This window comes from Rutilus rutilus (assembly GCF_951802725.1).
Source record: "Rutilus rutilus genome assembly, chromosome: 3".
Taxonomy (NCBI): Eukaryota; Metazoa; Chordata; class Actinopteri; order Cypriniformes; family Leuciscidae; genus Rutilus; species Rutilus rutilus.
This window is the reverse complement of record NC_140211.1, coordinates 59,359,109-59,377,063: the sequence shown is the minus strand read 5'-3', so window position 1 is coordinate 59,377,063 and position 17,955 is coordinate 59,359,109. Positions and strand designations below refer to the sequence as shown.

General features: G+C 42.9%; 1 protein-coding gene across 2 annotated transcripts; it reads left to right on the top strand.

Moving 5' to 3' along the window:
• Window positions 1-26: 26 nt before the first annotated feature.
• On the top strand, window positions 27-13,897 carry cyp7a1b (cytochrome P450, family 7, subfamily A, polypeptide 1b). 2 transcript variants are annotated; one of them, XM_084405443.1, is made up of 7 exons: window positions 27-212; window positions 1,537-1,777; window positions 8,172-8,306; window positions 8,439-8,872; window positions 9,540-9,664; window positions 12,357-12,535; window positions 13,149-13,897. In XM_084405443.1, exons 1-7 carry the CDS (start codon window positions 133-135, stop codon window positions 13,773-13,775), a joined length of 1,821 nt encoding a protein of 606 aa, XP_084261569.1. In that variant the 5' UTR covers window positions 27-132; the 3' UTR covers window positions 13,776-13,897. The 2 variants fall into 2 exon arrangements, with proteins under 2 accessions (XP_084261569.1, XP_084261568.1); XM_084405442.1 differs by having other exon boundaries at window positions 30-212; window positions 8,172-8,872.
• Window positions 13,898-17,955: the final 4,058 nt, after the last annotated feature.

Sequence of the window (17,955 nt, the reverse complement as noted above, 5' to 3'; positions counted from 1 at the left end):
AATGGACAGCACATGTGTGTGTGTGTGTGTGTTCCGTCAAGCGCGCTGCGGGGGCGCGCCTATAAAGGCGAGGTCTGGGAACGCGCTACTAAAATGTAGTTCAGAGAAAAGATCAAGGATCATTTCCCCGAAATGTCTTCGTGTTTAGTCGTAGTTTCTGCGCTTCTCCTGACGCTTCTGATAGTGTGGATCTGCGGACACTCGCGGAGAAGGTGAGAGATCATTCACTACAGTTTCACTCTTGAGTTATTACAGTTTTTCACAACTTACACACATATGATAAGGTGTGTTACATCTGCTCGTAATGTTACTGCAGCTTTATGTTAGACTCACTCAATTAACAGACGAGATTATATAAAAAAATCTAGAATATTAATCATTTTATATATGGTGAACAGTCGTTAATTATGTTAAAACGTGTGGTTTCACATCAATAGACGGATCACAATATATTATATAATGAAAATATCAGATCCCACTCTAAATATCTTTGTTAATTTTTTTTTTTTTTTTTTTTTGTCAAACACTTGTCAAACAGTGAATTTTTCTGGACTCGCTGATTAACACGAAATCCAGGGGGAGTAGTTGGATCCAGATCCAAAAATAATCCTAACGTTATCATTATAGCTGTGTTGTGAACTCTGCTATTCTTTAAAGGTTGTATCAGCGATTTCAGGCCCAAACATAAATGATCACATTCATCTAATCTTTCCTAACGATCCGCTAGCTGCCCGCCCCATAAGCAGACCGTCAGAAAACCGCGTCTCTGTAGGCAGCCTAGGCTCTGAGATCTGCACACAAAAACAGTTGGTTTCACCAACCACTCAAAACCAAAACAAATAGTGTTCCAACCAATCACTGACAGGGGTGGGTGTTGTGAGGTTTTGCGCTCGTGCATGGCTGCCTATGACGGCTGCACGCGAAAACCTCACAACACCCACCTGTTGGTAATTTGGTTAAAAACGAATCTTTGTTAAAAAAATAATATATATATATATGTATATATTTTTTGAGTTTAACTAATTTGACTTGACTTGACTTGTCAAACAGTGAATTATGAATTATTCCGATTAACACGAAATCCAGGGGGAGGAGTTGGATCCAGATCCAACTCCTCCCACCTTACATACACCTAACACCTTACATAATCTCCACCCCTTAGATCTGATCCAACTCCGCCCCCTGGATCTCATGTACTGCAGTGAGGGGCTACTGATTAACTCCACAATGTCGTCGTCTGCTATTTTAAATGCGTGAGCCCTTAAATTAGAATGGATTCTGATTGGCTGTCAGTGTTTTATCGGTCAACAGCTGAAAAAAAAAAATCGTTATCATTATAGCTGTGTTGCGAACGATTTTTAGAACTATCGTTATCTTTATAGTTATCGTCTCTAGTGTGACCAGGCCTTTAGTCTTGTCCTAACTGAGAACATTTCTCCACACTATAAGCCCACATCAAATGTGACGATTTATTTGTTAAAATACTTTGAGATGTCCTATGATTCTGTGATTATGTGAGATGTTGTGTGATCGCAGGCGCCCCGGGGAGCCTCCGCTGGTCTCTGGCTGGATCCCGATCATCGGAGTCACTCTGGATTACGCCACAAACCCTTTAGGCTTCTTAAGAGAGACGCAAAAGAAGTATGGGGATGTTTTCACATGTGCCATTGCTGGGAAATACTTCACTTTCGTCACAGACCCTTTTTCTTTTTCCACTGTGGTTCGGCAAAGCAGAAATCTTGACTTTAAGAAGTTTTCTCTTGGTGTTTCGCGCCGGGTAAGTGATGAAACAAGCCTGGACTTTTATGATCTCCAGTCGCATGTTCATTTTCATCTCTGGTTTCTTTGTGATTTCTCTTTCTAAGCCGAGTAGCTTTAGGAGACCCTAGCAAAAATCTCCTTTTGTTCCCTTTAACAACTGAAATATTAAAGTAGTCAATAATTTTATCCCTTAAAACTCATCTTTGATCACCAAAATGATATTTTTTAAATGTTTTTGTCCTTCAAAAACATTCTTCATGCCTTAAAATATCTTGAATGTAACTTGACACCCTTGCCTCATTTAGTATGCTTATGAATATGCAAATGAGCCCCGCCTCCACTCACTCGCTCAGCTCAGAGATCCACTGGTTGACGATCACACGTTGATCTGATTGGTTACAAGGTAGTTTGTGACGTCAGAAACACCAGCGATTTCAAAGCGTGTTTCTGAGACTGTCTTTGGTTCACTGCAGTTTTAAGGAGGAAATACTCAGCAATGCTGTCGACTTATGAACTTACACATGCTTTGTCTTAAAGCAGATTAAAAACACCACATAGACACATAAACAAGATTAAACGCTGGATTTACACCACAGGGGGACTTTAAAGAAAGCTGATTTGTGATTTTGCTTTCTAACAGGTAACACTTTAACCCAAATATGTATCTAAGCATGGAGACATCTATGGATAATCTTGATTCACATTCGTATTTCAACATGCTTTTAACACAAGTCATTCAACCCATGAAAACTTGGAAAACACACCAGGAAATTCTCTTTTTAAATGGGATAAAATGCATCAAGTTACTGATTACCGTTCTCCTGATAAGAAAGCATTGGGTTACTGGCACAACCCAGGCTCTCTGTAAACAGAGCGAAGCATTGCATTATGGGAAACGCTTCAGACGTGAGATCTATTACACCACGTCTGTCTGAAGGGCACTAATCAGAGCTCATCATAAGATGCCCACGTTAGTATGCTAGTCAACACATCAAAATAAGTGTACTTTAAAGTCCCCCTGTAGTCAATAATTGTATCCCCTAAAACTCATCTTTGATCAGCAAAATGACATATTTAAACGTTTTTTTCATTGTAAATAATTCTTCATGCCTTAAAATATCTTGAATGTAACTCGACACCCTTTCCTCATTTAGTATGCGCGGTTCTATGAATATGCAAATGAGCCCCGCCTCCACTCACTCACTTTAAGTACACTTAAGTGGCCTTTTATGTTATTAAAATACTGTCTGCAAGTACAGGTTTTTGAAAATATACTTTTTAGATTTGAAGTACGCAACAAGTGCACATTCAACACAATTAAGCACACTTCTTTTTCTCAAGGGAATCTTGACCTTGACACACACACACACACACACACACGCACGCACACACACACACACACACACACACACACACACACACACACACACAGAGCAATTATCTCTTCTTTTTCATACAGTTATAAAACAATAACATTACATTCCTTCTGTCTGAGCTGCAGTTTTGACAAGCTTGGTGAAGATTGCATGTCTAAACTAGTCAGGCAACGCTGAGCTCATGCTATAATGAGCAGTGAGAGTGAGCAGTGGGGTGATTTGTGCCAGGGGGGGGAAGTAGTTCCACCCCTTGTTTCTGGAAAACCATAGAAGAAATTGGTCATGTGACCACCACATAATTTTGAAAAGCAATCACTTACTCGTCCTCCAGAGAAGAGAGACACATGGCATGAGAGTTAAGCTCATTTTAGTGTAATAAACTGTTTTTTCCCTTTCAAAGTAAAATTTCTATGATTAAGGTTTTTTGATTGTAGTGTCTGAACAATTATAGACAAGTTTGAAAACATTTCACACATGTTTTAGTGCTTTAGTAGGCTACACAATGAGTCTATACAGTTAGCATGATGTTAGCTCTTAACTGCTGGATCATGCTAGTTTTTCAAACTTGTGGGTCTGGGGTGATTTGTGCCAAAGGGCCTGGGTTAAGTTGTGCCAGATCCAGACCACCTAGACCTACTGTACATACTCACAGGGGATAATCTTGAGAAGTGAGGAGATGGGCATGCCTCATCATTGTTTGACTTAGGCCTGCCTGCTATTTGTTTAATTTAGCTCACACTGATTTCAGTTTTGAGTTTGCACTATGTTATTAAAGAGAAGTTTTATTCCGTTTTTAAGTGGCCTATGTCACAATAGGATGTTTAGAAATTAGCCTAGTCACTTTATTCTTATATGTTACATAATTGACAGACAGCGCTGTCAACGGGCATCTATTGCCAAAGCCTTTTTGCCTGAAATGATTCACAAATATCATCTTTTTTACTTTTTTACGTTTTACTTCAGAAATCACTGGCACAATTTACCCCAATGTATTCCCCCAAAGGCACAACTTCCCCCGCACCAGGGGCAAGTTGTGCCATGAGACCACTTTTTTCCCAAGAGCTATATTTCTGAAACAATTTATTTCAGATCCAAAGTTATTGTCCTCAGGGATGCACCACATCCTGAAATATATGTACATCCTTAAGTTGAAGGCATTACTGCCATAGCCTCACTTTACAGTCACTTTGAGTAAAAACTGGCACAACTCACCCCACTCTCCCCTATATGAACACTGGCAAACTGTGGCAGGGGTGACCTCTGACCTCTGACCTCTGACGGGGTAATCACCGGCTCGTGAGTAAAAGCGAGAGAAAAGTATGTATTTCATTTAAATAAAGTGGGGCACAAACTAACACGAGGCTCGCGGTAACACACGTTTTAATACTTCCACACATGCTAGCATGACGAAACTTAGCGTATGTATTTACTAGTTGTCTTATCAACACTATATAGAGAAAAAAAAATCTTTGGAAGATATCACTTAACATTTATTTACCCATAGCAAAAGTAATTTTTTTACTTATGTTAATTTTTCATCTCTGTTTTTGTGTTTATTTGAAATTAGACAAAACTGTTTTAATCTTATATCTGTTACTGAACAGTTGAGATAGTTGTTTAATGCTGATCTAACAGCAGAAACACTCGCCGGGTTTAAACCCCAGTTGCTCAGGCGGGGCATGTTGTCACAACTTACTATTCTATTCTATATGAATTCTATTGAGAAACCACACACACACACACACACACACACACACACACACACACGCACACACACACACCTGAAGGGGGTTTATTCTGAGATAACAACCGGCTGGATGTACATTATTCCACTTATTACACAGAAACTTGCCACATAAGTGAACAATTAGACAAGAAATATTGATCTGAGTCTAAATATTTGATCAGGTCTTTAAACGCAACCCAGACAGCATCATAGTGTCGGCCCAGATCCGGCCCACATCCGGACCGTGTGAAATCCACATGAACCAGATCCGGGCTGATACTGTGTTGCTGTCTGGGAAAGCTTCACGGAGAGAGCATTTACGAGAGACGGTTCACAGTCATAACACTTATTACACAGCATTTCGCCACATAAATAGTTATGGAGATAAGAGATACTGATCAGATGAAACTGTTTTAAAATCGTACCTGTTTGTATCTTATAATCCAACAGTGTACAAAACAATAGTCACACAATGGCGGCATCTGCGTTTGTATGAAACAAGTGAGAGCGAGTCCACGATACTGGATGACATAGTTAAATAACTGTACACTAAATATTGATTCGTCTGAGTTTTAATATTTTATTAGCTCACCAAAAGCAAAACTTCCATGAAGGAAAACTCGTATGGGGCGTAAATCCCCCCCCCCCCCTAAATTTCCGCTCAGCCCCCTTAAAAATGTGTGTGTAACTCTGTCCTAATTCCTGATCGTCTCAGTCGCCTTTAAAACTCATATGAAAACGGCTGCAGGCTTCGGCTCTTCCCCGTATTTTAGTCTGTGTTATTGTAACGGAGCCGTACCGCTTCCTCTCCACCACCGGAGGGATCCGTCTCCGGAATATTAAACACCTTCATGAACTCAATATCCCATCATGCTTCTTACCTGGGACTGATTGCACACACACCTGCACCTCATTCACACACACACATAAAAGCCACTTTCTCCACTTCTCTGCGAAGTATTGCATTGCCCCGGCTTTCAATTCGAAGCGTTGATCTCTGTGTTTGCTGATCTGATTACTGACCTAGGACTGCGTCCCCCGACCTCTGATCGTTCTCTGCCTGCCTTGACCCGGATTGCTTATTGGACTTTGCCTTTTGCCTGTGACCTCGTTCTGCTCATTGTTCTCCCCGTTGATCTGTTTGCTGCTGGTTTACCCTGCCTGTTGACCACTCTAATAAAAAGCTGCAAATGGATCCCTCAGCGTCTGCGACATCATTACAGTTCTTCAGTTCTTCAGTCCACAGACACGCAGCACCAGAGTCAAAAGCAGAGGACGACGAGTGTGCGTTTACTGATAGATTGTTAGGGTTTTAGTTCGGCCTTCAACACGATTCAGCCAGTTATTTTACTTGAGACACTTAAAAATATGGGTGTAAGCTCTTTTATTGTTAAATGGTATTACTCCTTTTTAACTAATAGGACACAGTATGTTAAAGTACACAAGGCAGTCTCAGACCCCAAATCCATCAGCACAGGGTTGTGTGTGAGCTCCCCTGTCCTTTTTACTATCTATACCAATGAATGTGTGAGTAAACATCCACACAATTACATTGTTAAATGTTCTGATGACACTGCTATCCTTAGCTTATTGTATCGAGAACAAGACACAGTCTCCTACCATTCAGAGATAAAACAGTTTGTGGACTGGTGTGACGCTCACCATCTGATGGTTAACGTCACTAAAACAGAGGAGATGATATTTGACCCAAGATCAATCTGTGAAGCTAATCCTGTACTTATTCACAACACACCAATACGTCAGGTTACGTCATATAAGTATCTGGGTGTTTTTATTGATTGTTCCCTTACCTGGCACATTCAGGTTGCAACAAAGGATGTACTTCTTCAGAAGGCTAAGACTGTATGGTGTTAATAGCAAACTCCTGTTTTAGAGAGTGTGATACGTTATAGCATGCAGACCTGGTAATCTTTCAGTTCAGTTTAAATCCAAGTTGGGGCGTCTGATCAATACAGCTTTTAGAACAGTAGGCCACTGAGAGCAGTGCTACCTACAGTCACTGTACGAAAACTCTGTGCTCAGGGAGGCACATTCTGGATGACCCAACCCACATTCTCAATAAGGAACTGGAGTTGTTACCCTCAGGTAATGCCGAACTGCAGGTTAAAGAGGGATAAAAACTCATTCATCCCAGCTGCCATTAAGATGCTAAACAGTAACAAATGACTGTTACCTATTTGTACACTTCTTTTTTCTCTCTCTCTTCACGGTACAGTGTAATGAGGCATGTTTGTATTGTCTATACTCGGTGTATATTTTATGTGGTACGTTGTAAGTGTGTGTCGCAGTGACTGCAGCCCAAGACAAATTTCCCCCTTGGGGGACATTAAAGTATATATTTATCTTATCTATCTTTATCTTATCTTATATCTGTGTAGTGCTTTGTCATAAATGCAGTTTATATAATATAATGCAAGTGCAATTCAAGATTGAACATCCGCTGTAAAATCTGGGCTTGTTTATTTTTTTTAATGAAATTCCTTCCATCTAAATGGCATGAGACTTTGTAGCTTTTCCTACTCTTGCTATACCTCATACTTCAGTGCAATAAAATTGCTAAAATTAGTTATAATGCTCATTTTATAATAAATTCAAAAGCAAAACACATGAAAAGAACTATAAAAGGGAGTGGGAAAGGCGAATGAGCTAATGAGTGGTCCTCTGCTGCCATCTACTGGTTATAGTGGTAGTTTCATGTCATTTTCATGGTAAAAGTGTGTTTGTTTTCCACCAGGTGACAGAAATCATCCACATAATCATGGCACATTTTCCATGTTATCCCCATGAATGAAAATGAGAAATGTATTGCCAGTCTAGACAATTACAGTAATATAAAGTTTGTCTATATTCTTAATGAATATTAGCTGGTTATTTAAAATGATTAGAAATTGCTTGAATATTCAGGGATTGACTTGAAGGGTAGTGTAGAGTCTACTGTATTGTTCATGCTTACCCTAGTATACAAACAATATATTATTATTATATTTTTAATCATACCCTCATTGACGGCTGAGTCCCCCTAATGAAATCCTTGTGATGTTCCTCAGTTCAGTCACTTTGAATAAAATGGATAAATGCAACATAGTGTCGGCCCAGATCCGGCCCACGTCTGGGCCGTGTGGAATCCGTGTGTATCAGATGTTGGCCGGATCTGGGCCGGATCTGGGTCGACACTATGTTGCTGTCTGGGATGTAAACCTAGGTTTGATCTTGATTCTCTTGTTTGTCTGTTTCTCTCTCTCTCTCTCTCTCTCTCTCACACACACACACACACACACACACACAAGGTCTTCGGTCACGCCGACTTCAATGATCCGCAGTTCAGTGAGAGTTACAGGGAAGTTCACGGCCTGTTTCGACAGACTCTTCAAGGCCCGTCTCTACAGGAGCTCGGCGAGTCCATGATGTTCAACCTACAGACGGTTCTGGATCGAGAGGACGAGTCCAAGCTGTGTAATCCACAGACGGTTCTGGATCGAGAGGACGAGTCCAAGCTGTGTAATCCACAGACGGTTCTGGGCCGAGAGAACGAGTCCATGCTGTGTAATCCACAGACGGTTCTGGACCGAGAGAACGGATCCGAACACCAGTGGCTGGAAGAAGGTCTTCAGAGCTTCACGAACCGCATCATGTTCGAGGCCGGGTTCCTCACGCTCTTCGGGAGAGACCCAGGGTTCCTCCAGGCCAGCAGAACACGCATGCGAGAGTTTCTGGCGTTCGATCATGCGTTCCCGTTCCTGGCGGCTGGCGTTCCCATCGGATTGATCCCGCGAGTGTGGAGAGCGAGAGAAGCTTTAGCCGAGGAACTCATGCATGAGGAACTTCACCAGCGGAAGTGCATCTCGGATCTGATTCACCGCAGAATGGAGGCTTTTAATCGCATGCATTTGGATGAAACTGGAAAAGCACGAACACACGTGTGTATGTTATGGGCGTCACAGGCTAATACTCTTCCTGCGGCTTTCTGGAGTCTGTATTACACACTCAGGTAATCACATGTGTTATGATCAAATCAATGCGTGTTAAATATGTAACAGCATTAATACTGACAAAAAAGTCAATAATTTTATCCCTTAAAACTCATATTTGATCACCAAAATGACGTTTAAGAATTTTTTCCTTGAAAAAAAAAAGTCTTCATGCCTTAAAATATCTTGAATGTAACTCGACACCCTCGCCTCATTTAGTATACGCAGTTCTATGAATATGCAAATGAGCCCCGCCTCCACTCACTCACTCAGCTCAGAGATCCACTGGTTGACGATCACACGTTGATCTGATTGGTTACAAGGTAGTTTGTGACGTCAGAAACACCAGCGATTTCAAAGCGTGTTTTTGAGACTGTCTTTGGTTCACTGCAGTTTTAAGGAGGAAATACTCAGCAATGGTGTCGACTTATGAACTTACACATGATTTGTCTTAAAGCATATTAAAAACACCACATAGACACATAAACAACATTAAACGCTGGATTTTCACCACTTTGAATCAGAATGCTTGATTGTCTCAGACTCACTATTGGCCTGTTTGATGATAGTGAACATGAATGGAGCATAAGCCATTGTGTGTGTGTGTGTGTGTGTGTGTGTGTGTGTGTGTGTGTGTGTGTGTGTGTGTGTGTGTGTGTGTGTGTGTGTGTGTGTTCTGATCCTCAGATCTGCGGACGCTCTCACCGCTGCTCGCACAGAGATCAACAGCGTTCTGTCCGGCCAGGAATTAAACAACCAGGACCAACGAATCGAGCTTTCTGGAGAGCAGCTGGACTCTATGACTGTATTAGGTCAGTGATTTCTTACTCTACTCAGATATCTAAGAAATGTTCAAATGTAATTGTCATGATTACTTTGTATCATGATTAAGAATGTCTTGGAATTTTGGTAACCTAATTTTCTCATTTTCACTGTTGCAGGTTTGAATACGTTGACATGTAGAAGTTCGGCTAGTGAAGTTTCTCTTTTTTTGGGGGCTCTTGCTCTCTGATAGAGAAAAAAAATTAATATATAAATATGGTTTTGAACAAGGAGGACATTGACCTCTAGGGGGCCTTCGGGAAACTGAAGACATTAAGATTTATTAGGTCCCTCCTAGTTGGCACTGGTTCAGAACGGATGTTTTAGACCCTCACTGACAAGCATAACACTGCCAATAATGCTTTTCTTACTCAGTATTTTTGTCTTGTTTCCAGTCCAAATATCTAAACATTCTTAAATCAAGATGAATTTACTAAAAGTAGTAAAATTCCATAAGATATTATGTCTTGTTTTCTGGGGGGAAAAAATAAAAAATGAAGTGAGTTTTTGCTTAAAACAAGCTAAATTTTCTGCCAATGGGGTCAGAAAAATAATCTTAATTCAAACGGAAACAATATTATTTTTCTTACACCATTGGCAGATAATTGTGCAATATTGAAGCGATATCACGCTCAAAATGAACCTGTAACGATAACCAGCTGGAGTGCCCTCAAGAGCCACCAGAGGGCGCTCCACAATAGACTAGGATCACTTCCTCACAGACTACATTTCCCATCCTGCATCTGCCTGGACTGATTACTTCATACACCTGCACTGCATTATTCACCTGCACTGTTCCTGATTACAGTCACACCTGATCCTCATTCTATGGACTATTTATGTCTCACACATTCTCACCCTCACTGTGAAGTCTTGTTTTACTGTTGTGAACTCTACTGAGTGTTTATTCCTGTGACTGCCTGTTTGTATTTTTGACCTTGCCCGTTTCTGGATTTCTCCCTGTCTGCTGCCTGCCTACGTTACCTCTGCTTTGATCTCTGACTTTGATTGTTTGCTGCCTGCCCTGATCTTCTGCCTGGATTAAGCCTTGTCTTCACTGCTGTATCTGCTGGTTCTGACCTTTGCCTGTTTGTAATAAATCACGCTGCGAATGGATCCCCCAGACTCTGATGCTTCATAACAGAACCTGTTATTCTGATTACTGATCTCTCGACCTGTTGTCTCGGGAATTGGTGTTGCCTAATATTTGTATAATTAGCACTTATTGATAAATTTATTTTAATTAAATACAACAACAACCACCTTTAAAGCACATTGAACACAATACAAATTGATCCAAAGTGCTGTACATAGTGCATAGCAGGACTACACTATAAAAAAACAACAATTACAAGTTTCCAAAAGCTAAAGAATAAAAATGTGTTTTCAGAGTAGATTTAAAAATGTCCAATGAAGGAGCAGACCTCACAGGATAAGGGAGACGAGTCCAAAGCCTGGGCCCAGCCACAGAAAAGGCCCGATCACCCTTTAATTTGTAGCGACATCGTGACACATTTAAAAGCAAGTGATTTGAAGATAGTGCCCTAGCAGGACAGTATGGCACAATAAGATCACAGATATACCTTGGTGCACAGCCAGACAACGCCTTATAAACAAACATAAGGATCTTAAAATCAACTCTAAACTTAATGGGAAGGCAGTGAAGGGATGCCAAAACAGGAGAAATATGATCCCTCTTTCTAGACCCAGTCAAAAGTCTTGCAGCTGCACTTTGAACAATTTGTAATCGAGATAGTGAAGATTGAGGAAGACCACAATAAAGAGAGTTGCAGTAGTCTAATCGTGATGTTACAAATGCATGAATTGCAACTTCTAAATCTTTGCTTGAAAGAAGGTTCTTCAACTTTGCAATAGATCTTAAATGGAAAAAGCCTCCTCTAATAACCACACTTATTTGTTGATAAAAAAAATAGTGAAGAGTCAAAGATCACTCCAAGGTTTTTGATTTGATTGCGCACATTTGTTGAGAGAGGACCTAACTGGGCTTTCAGAGCAGGAGAGGAATCTGCCGGACAACCCAGAATTAAAACCTCTGTTTTATCCTCAATAAGCTGCAGTGGTGTCAAGCCTTACTGGAAGGTAAAGCTGAGAATCATCTGCATAACAGTGATATGAAATGTTGTACTTCTGAAAAATGAGGGCCAAGGGGAGCATATAAAGGGAAAACAATAAAGGTCCCAAAATAGATCCCTGGGGCACACCACACAAAACAGGCGCAGATGACGAGGAACAATTCCCTAAATTTACAGAAAAAGTCCTCTTTTCGAGGTAGGAAGCAAACCATTTTAATACAGTGCCCTTGACACCTACCATATATTCTAGCCTTTCAAGAAGAATGTTGTGGTCAATGGTAAACAGGGTCTAACAAAACCAGCACAACACACGAGCCTGAATCTAGAGCAAGCAAGATATCATTTGTAACCCTCAACAGAGCCGACTCAGTGCTAATGATCTAAAGCCAGACTGAAACATGTCCAAAATATTAAAAGAATTAAAATAAAACTGGAGCTGTGAGAAAACTACTTTCTCTAAAAGCTTAGAGATAAAAGGCAGTTTAGAGATCGGTCGATAGTTACTGCACATTTCTGGATCAAGTTGAGGTTTTTTCAACATAGGTTGCACAATTGCATGCGCTATCTAAGTGAATGTTTGTTTTTTCAGAGAGTATAATCGAGGAAGCTCTTCGCCTGTCCAGCGCCTCCATGATGATCCGCGTCGCCAATGAAGACTTTACTCTGACGCTGGATTCGGGTCAGACAGCCGATATAAGGAGAGGAGATCACGTTGCTCTTTACCCACAGCTCATACACCTGGATCCCGAGATCTACCCCGATCCTACAGTATGTGTGCAAACTTATGTCAAATAAACATTCTTTTAATCAATGAGGTTTTAGATCATTTATGTAATGTTGGGGGCAAGAGAATGCAGATGGAATCGTGGTTTTCGCTGCATTTCCACTGTTCTGACCAGCAGGGGTCGCCAGCGTTTCGTTTTGGTTCAATTAATTTAAAGTTACAAATGATTAGTTTCTCCTGTCACTACTGAGAACTTAGAAGGTTGCTTGATATAAGTGCTATAAAGTCAGAATTGTGAGAAACTTTACTTTACAAACTCTAAACATCAAAGACTATTCAACAAGAAAACTACAAGGGACTACAAACATGGCGCAGGAAACAGGAACAGAACAGGGCAAAATGTTTCATACTTTCATAGCATTGGTTTGCCCAAAATTATACCATATGTTCCGTTGCACGTTATATACATCTATGAATTACTTTGAATTCTAGGATAATATGTTTAATGCATGGAAGTAAAACAGGCAGCTTGCACTGAACTAAAATGTATGCCAGAGATTGCAGATAATCACCAGCCAGGGCATGTTCCAGTTCTGACTCAGCATGTGATTGTTACCAAACACGTGACAGCAGCCAACAACGTTCTTCTGTTTCTAGGAGTTCAGATTCGACCGTTTCCTGGATGAGAACGGTCAACGCAAGACTCATTTCTTCAGGAACGGGCGTCAGCTGAAGCACTTCTTGATGCCGTTCGGCTCCGGTGTCAGCAAGTGTCCGGGGCGCTTCTTCGCGCTTAACGAGATCAAGCAGTTCCTGGCCGTGACTCTGTGGCGTTACGATCTCCATCTGTGTGACGCTGGTGTCCCGCTGGATCCTGACGCCCGGCGCGCAGGTCTCGGTGTTCTGCCACCCTCCCGGGACGTCCAGCTCCGGTACAGGAGAAGAACACACACCAGACAGGAGAACACACACCAGACAGGAGGAGAACACACACCAGACAGGAGAACACACACCAGACAGGAGGAGAACACACACCAGACAGGAGGAGAACACACACCAGACAGGAGGAGAACACACACCAGACAGGAGAACACACAACTGACAGGAGGAGAACACACACCAGACAGGAGGAGAACACACACCAGACAGGAGGAGAACACACACCAGACAGGAGGAGAACACACACCAGACAGAAGAACACACACCAGACATGAGGAGAACACACACCAGACAGGAGAACACACACCAGACAGGAGAACACACACCAGCCTAGAGGACAAGTGAAATCTATGTATAAATGATGACTCCTTTTGTTTGACTGTAAGACTTTCTTTTTAATGGAAACATATTTTTTGGTAATATCAATAAAAATGTAGCGTTTTGCTCAATTGTGCTCACTAACACAAGTGAGTAGGTCTCCCATAAATACATGAATGCCAGTTAAACTATGGGTGAGCCAAAGCTGTGGTGTCATGTGATCAAAATCACACGACCTCTCAAATGTTCAGTCATATATGAGAGTGAAGCAATCCTCAAAAAAGAAGCAACTTGTGTGAAGACCAATGTGCTTATGAAATGTTTGTCCATCAAAAAATAGTATCACTTTGTATGTTTAGACAATATATTTAATATTTTTATCAAATTTCCTAGTGTCCCACTTTAGGAAATGTGATTTTGAAAAGTGGGACAGTCTGGTTAGCTGTTACCGCAGATGTTTAAGGTTTGGGTTGTTGTTCCCTTTCGAGGGAACTCGCACTGTGTCGGAACGGCACTTTGGGGAACGTCCCCCAGCGTAGCCCCTCAGGAATGAAACTAAGCCAATCGTGATGATCATGATGTGACGTGTGAAGCTACAAAGGGACGCCGGCACACAACAGAGTTAGCTCTCTGTTGTTGTGTGTCATATATGGTGTTGTCTGTCACAAGCGATCTCACTATATCTCCTATATATGTATATTTTGAGACAAAAAATGTCGAGTCAGCAATACAAGAGATGTGTGCATCCCTGCCCTCGATTCATCACGGGTGGGGACACACATCAATTGTGTGTAAATTGTTTGGGAGGTTTGTGATGCACTGCCGATCCGAGTGCTGCGCTCCCGCTTGGCCATCTTCAGTGATGATGGTCAGGCTGTGGTGCGGGTCCGACGGCTCACATCATGTGGTTCGCAAATGGATCTGACGGGGGACCCTGAGACTGTTGATGTACTTTCTCAGGAATCCTCTGCCAGTTCCGATGTTCTCCCTCCTCGTGCGGAAGCCCCCCAGCGGAGAACCCGATGCTTGAGCTGTCTGCTTCCGAGGAAGTGGATGTGCTCAGCACCGAAGGCGGGGATTTTGGAGAAGATTCGCCACTTTATGTCCCCGCATATGAGGAGCTGGTGGAGGTTGTCTCTCCGTAGACCGTTTGAATATTAGTTGGCCACGTGAAAGACAGGAACGAGTTGGACGAGCGCTTCCTGCAGCACAGAGAGCAACCTCATCGCCGGGGTCCATAGGCGTCGATTTCGGTGGGGACGGTGGGGACGCGTACCCACCAGATTTCGTCATGAGTCATTTTGTACCCACCACTTTTAACTTAACGTCCATAATAATTTGACTTTAGGTTCGAATTTGTGACCGTTTTCAGTGGTTATGAGGAGCAATATGAGAGAGAAATTTGGTAATCATTGTTTAGGTACATTAAACCGCGTCTTGTCATATTGTCAACATGGTACTTATGAAGCAGAATAGTGGGTCATATGTCTAATGCTTTTTGAAAACTTAAGGCTTTCTTCTTCATTAAACGAGTCAGACATCATCACATTTTTGCATACATTTTTATTTATTTACATTAGTAGGCTACAGGACATCATCTTTCCAAAACATGACCTGCGCGAAAGAGAAAAAAAAATGAATGCGTCATTGTACCCAGCACTTCTGAAAATGCACTTCCGAATGCGTCTCTGTCCCCAGCATATTTCAAACCAAACTGACGCCCATGCCGGGGTCTACCATTTTTCCCCGATTTACACAACAAGCCACACACCTCTCGTTTGTCCAAACCCCCAGTTTTAGACTACAGTAACTATTTTTAGAAAATGGTCATGCGATGATGCCTCGGGTGGAAGAGCCATTGGCAAGTTATCTTTCCCCCGACATTGCGTCATCCCTAAAGACCCTGGTGCCGCCCACCAAACCCTGCCGAGATATTATATGGGCTTATATGACTGCGTGTACTACAAGCATACCAGGCCGACCTTCTTAAAGACATCTATGAGGGCGAGGGACCAACTCCGGAAGATACTGCAGAGTTGCGTAAGCCTGCAGACTTGTCTTTCCGAGTCACCAAAGAGACGGCCCGTGCTATCGGCCGTTCTATGGCGGCTATGGTGGTCTCAGAGAGGCACCTCTGGTTAAATCTGTCGGGCATCAAGGAGAAAGAAAGGGCTTTCCTCCTTGATGCCCTGATTTTGCCTTCTGGCCTGTTCGGCCACGCCATTAACACAGACGTCAACAGGTTTCAGGAGGCGAAGAAGCAGTCTGCAGCCTTTAAACAATATATCCCTCGCCGCTCTAAGTCTAAGAGGTCTGCCCCCGGTGGGCAGCCGCAGTCATCCACCAGCTCCTCGGCCTATAGGCAGACACAGGAGGAGAGCGTCGCAGTCCCTCCTCAAGGAGCTTAGGCATAGACACTTTCACAGAAGCAGGGCGACCTGAGGGCCGTCCTCCAGGCCAAGAAGGCTTCGGGGAAGAGATCCTAGCAAACGTAGGATCTCTTCGGGCTGCGGCTCAATATTTCACCCTCGGCCAGAGTTATGGAAACTGTGGGTCTGGCCCCTGTCAGTAGGAGTAGTCGAGACCATACTCAGCTCCAGAGCTCCTTCCACAAGGAAATTGTACGGCCTAAAATGGAATGTTTTCACCATTTGGTGTAGAGATTGTGAGGTGGACCCAGTTTACTGCCCGGTGGCTTCAGTGCTGGAGCTCCTCCAAGACCGCTTCTCTACTGGTCTTACCCCGTCTACACTCAAGGTGTACATGGCTGCCATTGCGGCTTTCCACACTCCTCTGGGTGATGGGCCTCTGGGATCAGGGAACATCAGCTGGTCATACAGTTCCTCCGTGGGGCTTGAAGGATGAGGCCTGTGACTGGGACCAGAGTTCCCACATGGGACCTGGCAGTGGTTCTCGAAGGGCGGGTCGAGGCTCCCTTCAAACCTTTAGAGTCGGCTGAGGCCAAGAACCTTTCTCTCAAGGTAGCCTTTCTCTTAGCTACCACTTCTCTAAAAGAGTAGGAGATCTTCAGGCCCATCTCATGAGTACCTGGAGTTTGCTCCTGGAAGGGTTAAGGCTTTCCTGCATCCCAGCTATGTGCCTCTAATACGGCACGGCCTACGGTTCTGCAGGCTTTTCACCCTCCACCTCACACAACGGCAGAAGATTAGAGACTTCATCGGCTCGGCCCTGTCAGAGCTCTTAATATTTATGTTCAGAAGTCTTCTCAATGGCGGAAGTCAGACCAGTTGCTGGTGTGTTTCGGGTCGCCCAAGAAGGGACTCCCCGCTTCTAAACAGACCATCAGCAAGTGGATAGTTCAGGCTATTCCCCTGGCCTATCAGGTGCGCAGTTTGCCTTCACCTTTGGCCCTGAGGGCTCACTCATCCAGAGGCATGGCGTCCTCTGGATGAGTAGCCAGACCTACGAGATTTTACATTCTGGACCATCCTTCTACGCCGGGTGCACGAGTGCTCTCGTCCTAAGTGTGCCTGTTTCAGCCTCACACTAGGACAGGCGGGGTTAGTTGTGGCATAGTGGGTATTCATTCCCCAAAGTGTCGTCATCAACGCAGTGCGAGTTCCCTCGAAAGGGAACGTCTTGGGTTATGACTGTAACCCTTGTTCCCTGAGAAGGAACACTGCGCCGCTTCGCCACGCCTTCCCCTGCCTGGAAGCGACTTGCTCCATCACAGAAGCTAACGCTGTTGTGTGCCGGCGTCCCCTTATAGCTTCCGTGTGTGCCGTCACACCTTACGTCATGACGCAACACCAATCTCGATGGGCTTAGTTTCATTAAGAGGCGCTTCCAACGCAGTGCGAGTTCCTTTCTCAGGGAACAAGGGTTACAGTCATAATCCGAGACGTTTTTTAGCAAGTTGCAAGATTTTATATTTTGCCTTCACATAGGCCTAGGCTATGGCCTGTTAAAGTAAAATGAACTAGAGAACAGTCAGGAATTCTTTAACTCTTTTTCTATCTACATAACATATCATAGGCATAATAGTTGCTTAATGTCTTAATAATAAATACATCAAAACTATCATATTGTATCATTTGTCTTATGATGTTCAATTATCCATGTTTCAGCCATCCATAACCAAGAGAATTACTAACTTTTACTAAGATTTTACTATTCAACAAGAATCAAGGTCATTTTGGCCTTTTATCGTAGGCTTTTCAGTGTCCCACATTAGGGACACAACTGT

Bases quoted from the DNA above. Each gene is read 5' to 3' on its own strand.
- cyp7a1b (XM_084405442.1), top strand. From the start codon at position 133: ATGTCTTCGTGTTTAGTCGTAGTTTCTGCGCTTCTCCTGACGCTTCTG. The intron at 9,665-12,356 runs GTCAGTGATTTC...TTGTTTTTTCAG, and splicing joins GGACTCTATGACTGTATTAG to AGAGTATAATCGAGGAAGCT. The intron at 12,536-13,148 runs GTATGTGTGCAA...TTCTGTTTCTAG, and splicing joins AGATCTACCCCGATCCTACA to GAGTTCAGATTCGACCGTTT.